This window comes from Artemia sp. Qi Xiang Cuo, chromosome 21, assembly GCF_049724085.1.
Source record: "Artemia sp. Qi Xiang Cuo chromosome 21, ASM4972408v1, whole genome shotgun sequence".
Taxonomy (NCBI): Eukaryota; Metazoa; Arthropoda; class Branchiopoda; order Anostraca; family Artemiidae; genus Artemia; species Artemia sp. Qi Xiang Cuo.
The window spans coordinates 42,125,631-42,139,155 of NC_142814.1; the positions used below are offsets into that span (position 1 = coordinate 42,125,631).

The 13,525-nt window shown below is 36.4% G+C and overlaps 1 protein-coding gene across 2 annotated transcripts in view; it reads right to left on the reverse strand.

Moving 5' to 3' along the window:
- The window catches only part of LOC148939570 (uncharacterized), a 61,335-nt gene that overhangs the window by 14,610 nt on the left and 33,200 nt on the right, over positions 1–13,525 (reverse strand). For both annotated transcript variants that reach the window (XM_089106597.1, XM_089106598.1), the window contains exons 4-6: positions 12,363–12,546; positions 4,642–4,759; positions 264–344 (exon numbers count right to left, since the gene is read on the reverse strand). In XM_089106597.1, the coding sequence (XP_088962723.1) occupies positions 264–344; positions 4,642–4,759; positions 12,363–12,546 (383 nt within the window). The remainder of the gene's footprint in view (positions 1–263; positions 345–4,641; positions 4,760–12,362; positions 12,547–13,525) is intronic.

Genomic DNA, 13,525 nt, shown 5'->3' on the forward strand with positions numbered 1-13,525 from the left:
GTGAGAGCCACAGGTCACCGGACCTCTTTTAAGATTCTATACTCAAGAAGAAAGAAAACTTTTAGGTTTTCGGTCACGCTTACCCTACTGGTTGGGATATGAAGGGCCTGAGCTACATAGATAAAAATTTCCAAGGAATTGTACTTTCCTTTCAAAACCCTTCCCAGGATAAAACTCCTCTGAATGCGTCATGGGTCCGTGAGCCTCTTTTGAGAACCTCTGCTAAAGAAGCTAGAAAACGTAGGATATTTAGTCATACTTACGCTGTTGATTTGAGTATCCAGGAGCTGAGCTAACCGGATAAAATGTTCCATGGGTTTGCACGTCAAGTCCGAGAGCTCCACCTGTAAATAAAATGAAACTAATAATAGTTAATTGTAATCAGTTTTAAAATTAATTGTAGCTGGCGTATTTAAACTAAATTGTTTATTTTATAAATTATTATAAATTTTTAATATTATACAGCGCAAATTAGTTTTACATAAATATTAAAATACTGACTGTATTAAAAATTTTTATTATAAGTTAGACTGAATTTAGGTAAATCATCAAGTTGAATTGTTTTTAAAGTTAAAATCAAGTTGATTGCATCAGATTTACAATATTTGTGGCGACATCAGTTATTTGTTGAGGGCCCATCCATCTTCACATCTTTCCTTCTAATAGTTCCCAGCTATAGACAGGGTATTTCCCCCTCTCCCTTTGAATATTGTTTAATTCAACTTTGTTTACTGAACTATCACTTTGACCCAACTATTTATGGTTTACTACAGCAACTGTGGAATTAAACGTAAAATCCCACGCTGAATCATAGGCTTATACTTATTATTTGAAAATACTGCAGCATGAAAAGACATCAAAAAGGCAGTTTTTTGTAAAAATTTATTCTATTTTTAAACTTTTTTGTTTTTTGATTAAAAAAGGCACTAGAACTTTTAATTTCCGTTCGAATGAGCCCTCTCGCGATATTCCAGGACCACTGGGTTGATAAAATAAAAGAATATAAACACGCATCCGTGATCTTTCTTCTGGCAAAAAATAAGAGCTTGAAACCTCTATAGTAAGGTTCTCTGATACGCTGAATCTGATGGTGTGATTTTCATTCAGATTCTATGACTTTTAGGGGGTGTTTCTCCCCTTTTTTAGAAAATAAGGCAAATTTTCTCAGGCTTGTAAATTTTGGAGTGTAAGACTAAACTTGACGAAACTTATAAATGTAAAATCAGCATAAAAATCAGATTCTTTTGATGTATCCATTGGTATCAAAATTCCGTTTTTTAGAGTTTCGGTTACTATTGAGACGAGTCGCTCTTACTATACAGTTCATTACCACGATCTGTTTGACTGAGTTTTATTTCAATTAATAATAAAACAATATTTCATTTTGTGTATTTATTTAATTTTATGTGAAATTTTAAAAAAGCGAGATTCTCCGAATTAGTCCTTGTTTTTATAAAATTTTAAAGTTCTTACCAGAATATTAAAAGATAATCATCATATAGCTACCCATCTTTAGAGTCGTTAGAATGATAACCAAAATTCTTCACAGGCAAACTTGCTTCACAAAATAAGGAATATCCAATAGACTTAAACCATCTTTCAACAAAAGCAATATAGGCCCGCAAAGGGGTCTGGAGCCGGCATTTGACGGTACCTACTGCACTAAACACCATTTATTCACGGCCGCTAATCACTAGAAAGGTGACTTGTCTGCATAATGTGCCTCAAAAGAAACTCATCTCATGCAACAAACTAAGCATAACAAACAAAAAATTACCATTTCCCACATTTTTTCCCCCACATTATTTACCATTTCCCACATTATTTTTTTTATTTCCCATATTATTTTTTTTATTTCCCACATTATTTACCACTTACCAAATTATTTATTTTTTATTTTCCACATTATTTACCATTTCCCACATTTTTTTTATTTCCCAAATTATTTACCATTTCCCACATTATTTTTTTTATTTCCCACATTATTTACCATTTCCCACATTATTTATTTTTTTATTTCCCACATTATTTACCATTTCCCACATTATTTTTTTTTTTTAAGATTAAAACTAATGCAAAAAATGTTGGTAACACAACTTAACCCTGAGGAAAGTAGGTTATTAGAAGGAAAACTACAAGCAATAGAAATTTTCACTCCAAATTATGAACTAACTCAGCTCATTACCGGACATTGCCGCCTGAATTACTTCTTGTTTGAAACTGGAAAAACTCATTCTCCTTTATGTGTATGTGGGGTCCCGGAAACTTGTCACCATTATCCATTTGACTGTCCCTGTTTATGACGTCATCGTTTTGAAATGCAAACCTGGCTTAGCGAATTAGATTTCCCATTTCCATTTAACTTAAACTTAGTAGTTTAAGAACAAGAGTGTTAGAACAGCCGTAATGAATTATATAAGGAATTATAAGCGCTTAAACATTGTCTGATCATTATCACGTTGTTATGCCCATTGCAAGAGGCCACGACCAGTCGTTGGACTCATGGTATATAGTTGGTAGTATTGTGTATTTTTCCTATGTATTTTAGTAGTTTCATTTAGTTTTTTTTAAATTTCAGTAGTTATCTTATGTATTTTTCTATAGTTTGTGAAATACTATGTATTGGCTTACTCACATAATAAAATCATATCATATCAACGGAAGTTTTCGAGAAGCATTATACAAACATAGGATTAAGGGAGACAGAATGCATCTTTAAAGCCTAACTAAAAAAAAAATTTCTGGGGGGGGGGTATATTGAGAAAAGCTTTTTTGTCATAATTTTCATATTTTTTTTCGAGTGTTATAAAATTTATATTTACATAAACGAGCTTACAAATAAAATCAAGATAGATATTATGTCTCTCCTTACTTACAAACTACAACAACAAACTAAACATTTCTCAAATGATTATTATTTAACTAAAAACAAATATCTGCAAACTCTCCTGTTTCGCTCATATTTTTTACATTTATGATTGCATTTAATTCATTTAATTATTTTATCAAAATTTTATTATCTCAATTAATAATTATTTAACTAGCTAAACTAAATTATTGAGTAATAGATATCAAGTTTAACTACAGTTTACCAGCCTTATTCAACTCAAATTTGAGCCTGATAGGCAACCTTTTTTTTGCCCAAGAAGTCTCGGAAACTTTTAATTTGCTTCTTAATAATGTTGAACTTCCAAATTTAGCTTAAATTTTTGGAAAGTTATTATCTAACTTTTAGAATTTTGACCGGAGAAGGAGCGCTATTTTTAGCACTTCTTTTTAATTTCCACCCCAACCCCCTAGAAAGCATTCCTCGTAGGTGCCAGATCATGAATACTAATGTAATAAAAACAGATTATAAATAGACAAGAAAATGAAACAAGTACTCAAATCATTTGTAAATGTACAGAAAAAAAAGAAACAAAATATTGCCGCGTGTAAAATTCCAATATTCGGAAAAAATTTATATTAGTTTTTTTGCTGACTTTAATAAAGTTTTTATTTTTTCTTCAATTCAATAGAATACACAAAAAGTAAATGATAATAAAGACATTAACATAAACTGAAAAATCGACGATTTTCAGTTACCACGATACAAAAACAGCAAATAAAAGTATTTAGTTAAAAAAAAGAGGAAATTCTTTCCATATTAGATTTGAAACAAAACCCCTGTAACTTTAAGGGTTACGCCACAATTCGAGACGGCTTCAAAATTACACACGAGTACACAATTATGATCGAAATTAGTATATTCCACGGTGTACACTTAACACCCGCTTTTCAGCCACCAAAAAAAGAAAGAAGAAAGCATAAAAGCGAAGAAAGAAAGAAAGAAGAAATAAAAGAAAGAAGAAAGCATAAAAGCGAAGAAAGAAAGAAAGAAGAAATAAAAGACAGAAGAAAGCATAATTTTAGCAGGAGCATTAGTGAACAAAAAGTTATTCACTCGTAAAGTACCAAGATCGAGTGACTAGACTACGAGTGACTAGTGACCGTTTTTTAGGATGAAGGATGACACATTACCAAAGATTGCACGTTTCGACTGACCAAATAAGGCTCTTATTCTGGAGTCTTTATCTGGGGCCAAATAAGAGCAGGTTTTGGTCAAAAGGAGTGGGAAGAAGTCTTAAGAAATGATTGAAAGGAGGTTGGAACTTAATGGGGGGGGGTTAAAGAATGAAATATTTAATAGATAGGGTGGCGGAGAAGGGTGCAAAGATGTGATGGGCTCAGACGGCTTGGTGCTGAATTGGGTTGTTAATAGTAAAAACAGTGGCAGTACTAAATTAAAAAAAAAAAAAAAACCTCCACAAACTAGACTCGACTCGTAGGGGGCACCAGTGACACATGATTTGTATTACAAGGGCGAATCCGGCACCCTAACTAAAAAAAAAGAAATCAAACACCAAAAACCAGACACTCTCCGATTCCTATAATTTTCAAGAGTGCGACTTTGTTTTCCAAACTCATAGATACATTTCAAATAAACTCTAAAATGCTAAAGTGCCTACAAAGGTTAATATGGGTCATTTTACCAGGACAAATGTGTCACCCTAATTAAAAAGAGGCATCGAATTCTGGATGCGAGACATTCCATTAACATTAGGACAAAAAAGAAAGCTTAGTAAACTAGAATCTACTAACGTGGGGCACCAGTGACTTGAAAAGGAAGGGCCTTGAATGGATAGGGTGAGTGAATCTGCGACGAGGCAACGGACATCGGAACGGGCGAAGGACTGCGGGGTCGTTTTGCAGGTGGTAGCTGAAACAAATCAATCGATAAAACGACTGAAAAAACATATTGAACGCACAAGACACACAGTCTAACAATTAAACAGGTCGTTAGCAAACCAAAAAATCTCCTTTAAAGACACTTTTCATAAAACATACGAACTATTTTACTATTCCACAAGCTTAAATATGTACTTTATTTAAGAAGTGTATTTCTTACATTTAATACTTACCCCATTGAGGATAAAAATATTTCAAATTATCAGGCATATCAACAGCCGAATTATGTATAGTTATAGCATATCGTGCATTCTCTAAATAACATATAATGAACAGACCTACAAAGCACTTTTATGCTTTTAAAGATCAACTATTTATCAGTAGGAGCGGTTACAGAATTAATGTTTGTGGCGGGGCACCGATAAAAATAAGGCTGCTCAATTTGTAGTTGTCACCCCTCCGACTCAATTACTGCAATTTTCAACCTCCTAAGGAGGAGGGGAGGGCAGGTACCCCTAAATTCCCCTTTATTCACCCATGTTTAATACTATACTGCTTTTGGCGCTAGTGTTTTTTCCGCATTTCTATATTATTCCGTAAAAACTATGTGTAAACTTCTTAAATTCAATTCGGGGACGGGTCCATGTGGCAGTAGTGTTTTTTCTTTCAAATTCTTAATAAAATTTACGTTCCTATAAAAATAACATGTCCACATTTTGAATTCAACTGGGCAACGTTGTACTGTCTGTGGCGCAGTAGCTTTTAACTTATATAACACACTAATTATGAAGCCTCTAAGATTTGTGTATTTAAATCTCCCTTTTCCCTTCGATACAGCTTGAAAAACTTTGGAAACTGTATTTTCATTATTTATTTTCACCAATTGGTAAAATTACAGTTTTAATACATTAGTTGATAATAAAAAATAAAGTGAACATTGTACATGGATCAAGAAATGAAAAAAAGACATTCTAATTAAAAATATGTTATTCCAGATGTAACTAAATTATTTAAAAGTGTTTAGTTCCGCGCTGTGGAGTCAGTAAACTCAAGTAACCAATTCTAAATTGTCAAGCCTCCTGCTTCTGATTCCTGCTCTGAATCCTCAAATTCTAGTTCGATTCCAAGCCCAAAATGTTGAAGTCCTGAATACACATTCAAAGAACAATAGGGTAATAGAATTAATTAAGAATCATAATAATAGAATTGCTTAAGAATAATAGCCTTTCCTAAGAACTTGGGTTGTCTGAGTCGTAAATCATTTAAATACATTTCCAATCCATTTTAATAATACAAAATAAAGTTATGAGAGTTCTTGGTTCCTTCCTCCATCACCCTGCTAGATTTCAAAATATTTCAGAAACAGAAACTCTCTTCTTGTTTCTTATCATATTTTAAACCTTAGTCAGCTTAAAGATTTGCAGTTATCCCTTTGGCATTATGATATTCAGTCTCCAGAAAATGACGTTTATGATTCCCGTAAACGGAAAGGATTAGGGCTAGAAAGGGGGTGGTTTCCAACAGGTAAGGATTATCTTAGACAACCAGGAAATCCAAGAATGGTTTTGTGATATATTAGCGTCCGCATCTATCTCCCTGTATGCTTAGGAGTAAGGAAGCATGGAGAGAGAACTTATTTTAAGACAGGCTTAACAAGGAGGAGCTAAAGTGGACAGTATCAGGAAAGGGAAACTTTTTACTGTTAGGTGATAGGAAAAACTATCTGGGAAGGGCAAAATAGGAGTTATGTTCTTTTTTTCCCAATGTGTGGGGTACTTTTTCCAATGTGTGGGGATGGGGAGGATGACTTCTTACTTTTTCCAATGTGTGGGGATGGGGAGGATGACTTCTTACTCTTCCTAATGTGTGGGGATGGGGAGGATGACTTCTTACTTTTCCCAATGTGTGGGGATGGGGAGGATGACTTCTTAATTTTCCCAATGTGTGGGGATGGGGAGGATGACTTATTACTTTTCCCAATGTGTGGGGATGGGGAGGATGACTTCTTACTAGTCCCAATGTGTGGGGATGGGGAGGATGACTTCTTACTCTTCCCAATGTATGCGGATGGGGAAGATGACTTCTTACTTTTCCGATTGTGTGGGGATGGGGAGGATGACTTCTTAATTGTCCCAATGTTTGGGGATGGTGAGGATGACTTCTTACTCTTCATATTGTCTGGGGATGGTGAGGATGCCTTATTACTTTTCCACATGTGTGGGGATGGGGAGGATGACTACTTACTGTTCCCATTGTGTGGGGGTGTTGAGGATGACTTCTTACTTTTCCCAATGTGTGGGGATGGGGAGGATTACTTCTTACTTTTCCCAATGTGTGGGGATGGGGAGGATGACTTCTTACTTTTCCCACTGTGTGGGGATGGGGAGGATGACTTCTTACTTTTCTAAATTTGTGGGGATGGGGAGGATGACTTCTTACTTTTCCCAATGTGTGGGGATGGCGAGGATGACTTATTACTTTTCCCAAAGTGTGGGAATGGGGAGGATGACTTCTTAATTTTCCCAATGTGTGGGGATGGGGAGGATGACTTCTTACTCTTCCCACTGTGTGGGGATGGGGAGGATGACTTCTTACTTTTCCCAATGTGTGGGGATGGGGAGGATGACTTCTTACTTTTCTAAATGTGTGGGGATGGGGAGGATGACTTCTTACTTTTCCCAATGTGTGGGGATGCGGAGGATGACTTATTACTTTTCCCAATGTGTGGGGATGGGGAGGATGACTTCTTACTCTTCCCAATATGTGGGGATGGGGAGGATGACTTCTTACTCTTCCCAATGTGTGGGGATGGGGAGGATGACTTCTTACTCTTCCCAATGTGTGGGGATGGGGAGGATGACTTCTTACTTTTCCCAATGTGTGGGGATGCAGAGGATGACTTCTTACTTTTCACAATGTGTGGGGATGGGGAGGATGACTTCTTACTAGTCCCAATGTGTGGGGATGGGGATGATGACTTCTTACTTTTCCCAATGTGTGGGGATGGGGAGGATGACTTCTTACTTTTCCCAATGTGTGGGGATGGGGAGGATGACTTCTTACTTTTCTAAATTTGTGGGGATGGGGAGGATGACTTCTTACTTTTCCCAATGTGTGGGGATGGGGAGGATGACTTCTTACTTTCCCCAATGTGTGGGGATGGGGAGGATGACTTCTTAATTTTTCTAATGTGTGGGGATGGGGAGGATGACTTATTAATCTTCCTAATGTGTGGGGATGGTGAGGATGACTTCTTAATTTTCCCAATGAGTGGGGATGGGGAGGATGACTTCTTAATTTTCCCAATGTGTGGGGCTGGGGAGGATGACTTAGTTCAGTTTTGGGTTTTTGTGAAAAGTTAAATGGTCGGGGGGGGGGGGGGGTTCCGGGATGGAATACGAAGGAGGAATGGGTGGATATAATATTGAGTGGCAGAAATTTTAAAGGGATTAAGAAGTTGAATAAGTTTGTGGGCACAGGTATGAGACATAGGGGTCATTTCCTGTAACTTATTTTTAACTTAATCTGGATTTAAGGGTGTTTATGATTTTTTTAGTGTTCTGTTTTTTGTATTAACCATGGCCCGCAAAGGCTTTTAGAATTGATAAATATCATATAATATCAAATATTATGTTCTTGTCGTCCTTTCTCGCTCGCTCGCCTCTACTAACTTTATTCGCTACTCGTCTTGGAACAAATCCTTGGATCAACGTCTTGAAAGAATCCAAGGATAATATAAAAAATCAAACCTTAAAACAAAACACAACTAAAAGTTGACCACCCCTTCCATGTAACGGTAAAAGGGTAACTGAATAAAAGTGCAGTACTGAATGGATTGGTTTATTCAGTTATCATATATAATGGATATTTTTATTCAGTTACCCTTTCACCGTTACTTGGAAGGGGTCGTCAAATTTTAGTTGTGTTTTGTTTTAAGGTTTGATTTTTTTTCATCCTTGGATTTTTATTAGTAATTTTTATTTTATTATCCTGCACTGAGGACGGTCAAGCTGAGGTCTTGACCGAAATATTTGCATTTTAGTCTACATTTTTCACTCGCTTGTATAATCCTCGTTTTTCTCTTCTTTACTATTTTTTCGTTTTGTCATGATTAGCCAGTGTGGTCTCAAAAATTATTTAGGGTACGTAAAAAAGGGCAGAGTGAAGGCGTCAAACTACAGAACACTATACATCGACCCTGGTTCCACATTTGGGTCGATTGCTACCAACCAAGGTCAGGGAGTTTATTTCAAGTCATTAAATCTAGGAATCTTGTGTATAAAAGAATTAGGCGGCAGTGGAAACGGCGGTAGATATTTAATCTTTCACTAGATATTATTAACAAACCCCAACTGTCTTGGCGTTGCATGTCAAAATTTACCTCGCTTTGTTACATATGGAAAATCCAATTAATAGGGCATTTTCGGAAAGTCATTCCTCCACCTTATTTCCGGATGATCAGTCTATTCTTGATACAGCTTTTCGAAATATACTTCTGGGTCGTTTCGTGAAACTAGATCCCAAAAGAAACTTTGGTATCTTCTCACTGGAATTTATTATCATTTGCAGTTTAAAATCAGGTAAAGTATCAGGTATAGACGGACCTGAAACTGTATTTGACGTGACACCTAAATAACAGAGCATCTAGCCAGTGGCGTAATTTTGTCAGAATCCTGGGGGGGGGGGCAAATTTGGAGACAATTTTCTCAAATCAAGTGAAAATGACAGTGAATAATGAGCCATATAGTACCCTAAGGGCAAATATATACTAAAGAAAACTGATCTCTTTCTCTGGATGCTTGAATTATGCAGGCTTATCTTAGTTTTGACAAGATTTTTTACTGAAACTAAATTTAAGCTGGGGGGCAAACTGAGGTTTGGGGGGGGGGGCAAACTGGGGTCTGGAGAGGGCACTTGTCCCCCTGCCCCATAGCAAACTACACCCTCGATCTTGCCACCTTATTCTAGGCTAGCTACAAATACATGAAGCACTGTTTGAAGGTCGAGTAACACGTATTCTTAAGAAGAACATGGATCTAGAATCCTGCAACTCGTGCTAGCCAATAACTGAAAAACTTCTTGAGAAGCTTCCCACGTGGGGCCTTTCTACCCCACGTGACACCTTTCTTCTCAATAGTGAAATTAGGTAGATGTGTAACCAACTTGCTTACCAGCTGTAATTAAGTATAACCTTAGCAATAACCAATTTGGTTTTCATGAAGGAGTTGGTTTTCAAAATGTCCATGCAAATTTTCTAGCAATACATGAGAGAGATAAAAAGTCAACCAGTAACCTCTGAATTTGTGCTATCGGCATTTCAAAGGCTTTCGACTCCATCGCTTACTCCGCGGCACTGCTTTCTCTCGTTAAAAGTAAAATTAATTCATCTTTTTAGACTAGCCCACCCGTCTAGGGCCAAATTAAAATCAGATCGTCCACAGTTGGGGGGGGGAGGTGAGTAAGGAAAGATTTAAGAGAAATGGGCAACTCCTGTGAGGGTGTAAAGAAGATGGTGTTGAATAGATGGGGATGGAGGAGGACAGTGCGTACCTGCATTGGCTTCAGGCGAATTGGTGCTGCGGCGAGCTGTTAGTAGCAGTAGTATGGAGATGGTTCTCAGAAGGCCTCAATCCAGATTCTATCCCAAGTCCTACAATATTTAACAACGCTGTCAACGCAATCTCTCGATAGATTCAACCATACTTAATTGAACCATATATCAATTCAAGTAACTTATCACAAAATGACGATATTTTTCTTTTAGCTGATAATCCAGTCGAGAGATTAGCTGATAATCCAGTCGCCGTCTGGAGCACCAGACGGCGTTCTGGTGCTCCAGAACGCCGTCGATGTTTTTCATTTTTGGGACAACGACCACCTCCATTGATATAATTCGAGTCATTGCAGCAACAATTTCATCCTCCAGTTTACTTAAACAGTTAGGGCATTTCAATTGACATATCAATTGGGCCATAAGATACATTATAGTTGTTTTTTTTTAAAGAAAATCCTACAAACATTCTCCCAGGCTGAAAGGGCAATTTTATCAGAGAACGCTTGGTCGACTATACAAAAAGTTTTTGCACCACATTTGCAGATTTTAGCATTCATTTGGAAATTTTTCTCCACCTCTGATAAAAAGCAAATCCGAAAGTTGTTCTTAAAGTTCCCCAAGCATCTTTCAGCATCTAACAGTAGCATTTTCGATGGTACGGTGTTTTTAAGATTCAACAAAAATAGATGATCTGTCATCCAGGTTTGCTGACAGTAGCAATAGAATTGCCAACTTTCCGCTGAAGTGTGTTCTATAAAATGCCTAGTGCTGTATGTTCCCGCCTCATAGAACTTGAAAATGGTGAACGAGTGCTTGAAAGTGGTTACCCTGATTCTGAGGAGCTTACAGTTCAACAACTTGCCAAAAACATCTGAGTTTCAAAGGCCAGACGAGGTGAAAAATGCAGCCTGGTCCTACTACAAGTGCAAGTACTTTTTACTCTTATGCTCAAGTTTGTTTTTCCTTAATGTTTATATAAGAACTAACTATAGCAAAACGACCAAACACGTGTAGTGGTGCCACCTATCTCCCCCGCCCCCCCACGCCCCCTAAATAGGCTAGTGCAATTTGCGTTCAACAAAAAACTAAATATTTAATCTGTAAAAAAAGAAGATAAATTACATATTACTTAAATTAAGCAGCCTGAAATCTGAAAACGAAAGAACGAGCAGATTAGGCAGAATAAGTGAGAATAGAACAAGTAGCCCTCCCTCGAGTCTGGGGAGCTTACAATAAGACAAATTCCCTGGAAAAATCTAAATTTCACACGCCTTGTGATTCCAGTTAAAAGTGAATCCAGATGCAATTTGAACATAATTTCTGTCAGTCAGCTATTGTTATTTTTTTTATATACAACTTCTCAGTGCTGTCTGTTATGTGCAGAGTATAACAATAAATCACTATTATCATCAATATAGTATAAGCATAGCTACCATTTTTGGCAATACTTTATTTTTAAAAGCAAACAAATCCACAATTACTACTTTCATGATCTATAAAAAAAACTTTTAAAAAACAATTGTATAATATATTAAATCATTTGATTTTTTACAGCTTAAGAGCAATTCACACCTTCGGACTTTAAATAGCATCCCTTTATGCATCTTCATTAAAAATATCTTTCAATACAATTTCAATATAATAAAAATAGTGCGATAACGATCCTAAGAGACGTCTACGGCCTACTCAGACGTCAAAATCAATAAAACCAATGGGAAAAGATACTCTACGCAAGAAAAAAAACAACAAATAATATAGTTAAATAACCGAGAAAACGAGAGTAGTATCAGTCAGTTCAATGCTCACTGGCCGATATCACCCTCGTTTACTCAGTTATTTAATTATATTGTTGTTCGTTTTTTTCTTGTTCGTCATGCGTCATGTATAGCCAGTGTGGTCTTAGAATGTATTTGAAAGATACTCTAAACCATGGAAAAAGTATACACTTTTATTTTATTCTATTTTATATTTAAATATTTTTATGTTATACTTTTATTTAAGGTATCTTTGATTTTCAACAGCAGAAATGCAAGCAATAGGGAGTGCATTGATAGCCAGAACTAGGACTATCGAACCCTACCTGTGACATAGCTGTCTGTGATCCCATCCCCAATGACGACTGCTTATAACTGAGCTGCGGCTTTTGACTAGCAGGTACGAGCAAAGTGGGTGGAGCTACGCCGTAAACTGGAGCATGGCTAACATTCATTGGTTGGGACATTGAAACGCCATGATGCATTGAATTTGACAAAGAGGGGACATCCCTGAAAAAAGAAAATATAATGGTATGACTAGGTACAAACCCAAGGTGGGCCTCCCTCTCCCCTAAATTTTAGATTGCCCCCCTAATTTCCAAATAAGTATCAATTTTTTCTAATTTCAGTTAATTTGTCTCAAGCACAAAATTAGGAGACTTGCACGATTTTCTCTATAATCTTTTCTATATTCTACATAATGTACTCATTTTTTTGGCCTTACTTTAAGTAGCGCCCCTGCCCCAAAGAAAAAAAATTGCACACATGCCTGAATGACATCAAGACATTTTAATACTCATCTGAAAACTAACACAAACAAAACAGAATGCATCCACTTTCCAAATTTTCTAGAGAAGGGGGAAACAATTTCTCTACCCCCCCCCCCCCGCCAAAAAATCTGACGTATTTGCCTGAGTATATCTATACAATTAGGTACAGTTTATACGCTTTCTTATGGCAAGGACTAGGTATGAGCGCAGGAATCTATTTCGGCAGCTCAAATTTGGAGATCGTCTCCAAAAAAAAATACATGTAAATGCCCAAATAGGTCCATCTCACACAGTATTTTGTGCTTCCTTGCGGTTAGGACTAGGTTCGAACACATTTATTTACGTCGGTGGAAAAATTTCAATAAAAAAAAAAAAAAAAAAAAAAAAAAAAAAAAAAAGTAAACCGTCTCCGCAGCTTTACAACCTGGAAACGATTTTTTTTTGTCTTCTAGATGTTTCTCTTTAAGTAGAACCCGTCGAGATTTGTGTACACCCAGCTATACTACCTGATACTAATTCATTTTTGTCGCCTTCTTTCATCTTCATTACAAGTCTATTTTTTCTGTATTTAGGCACTTTGTATCCAACCTGGAAAGTATTTCTTGCTAATTGTTTTTAGCACTAAATTCAAATCTTAACCCTCGTGGCTTAAAGATTTCAATAATTTCTTTACTTTTTAAATCAATAACGTCACGAAATGAATAGCATTTTTAATGACC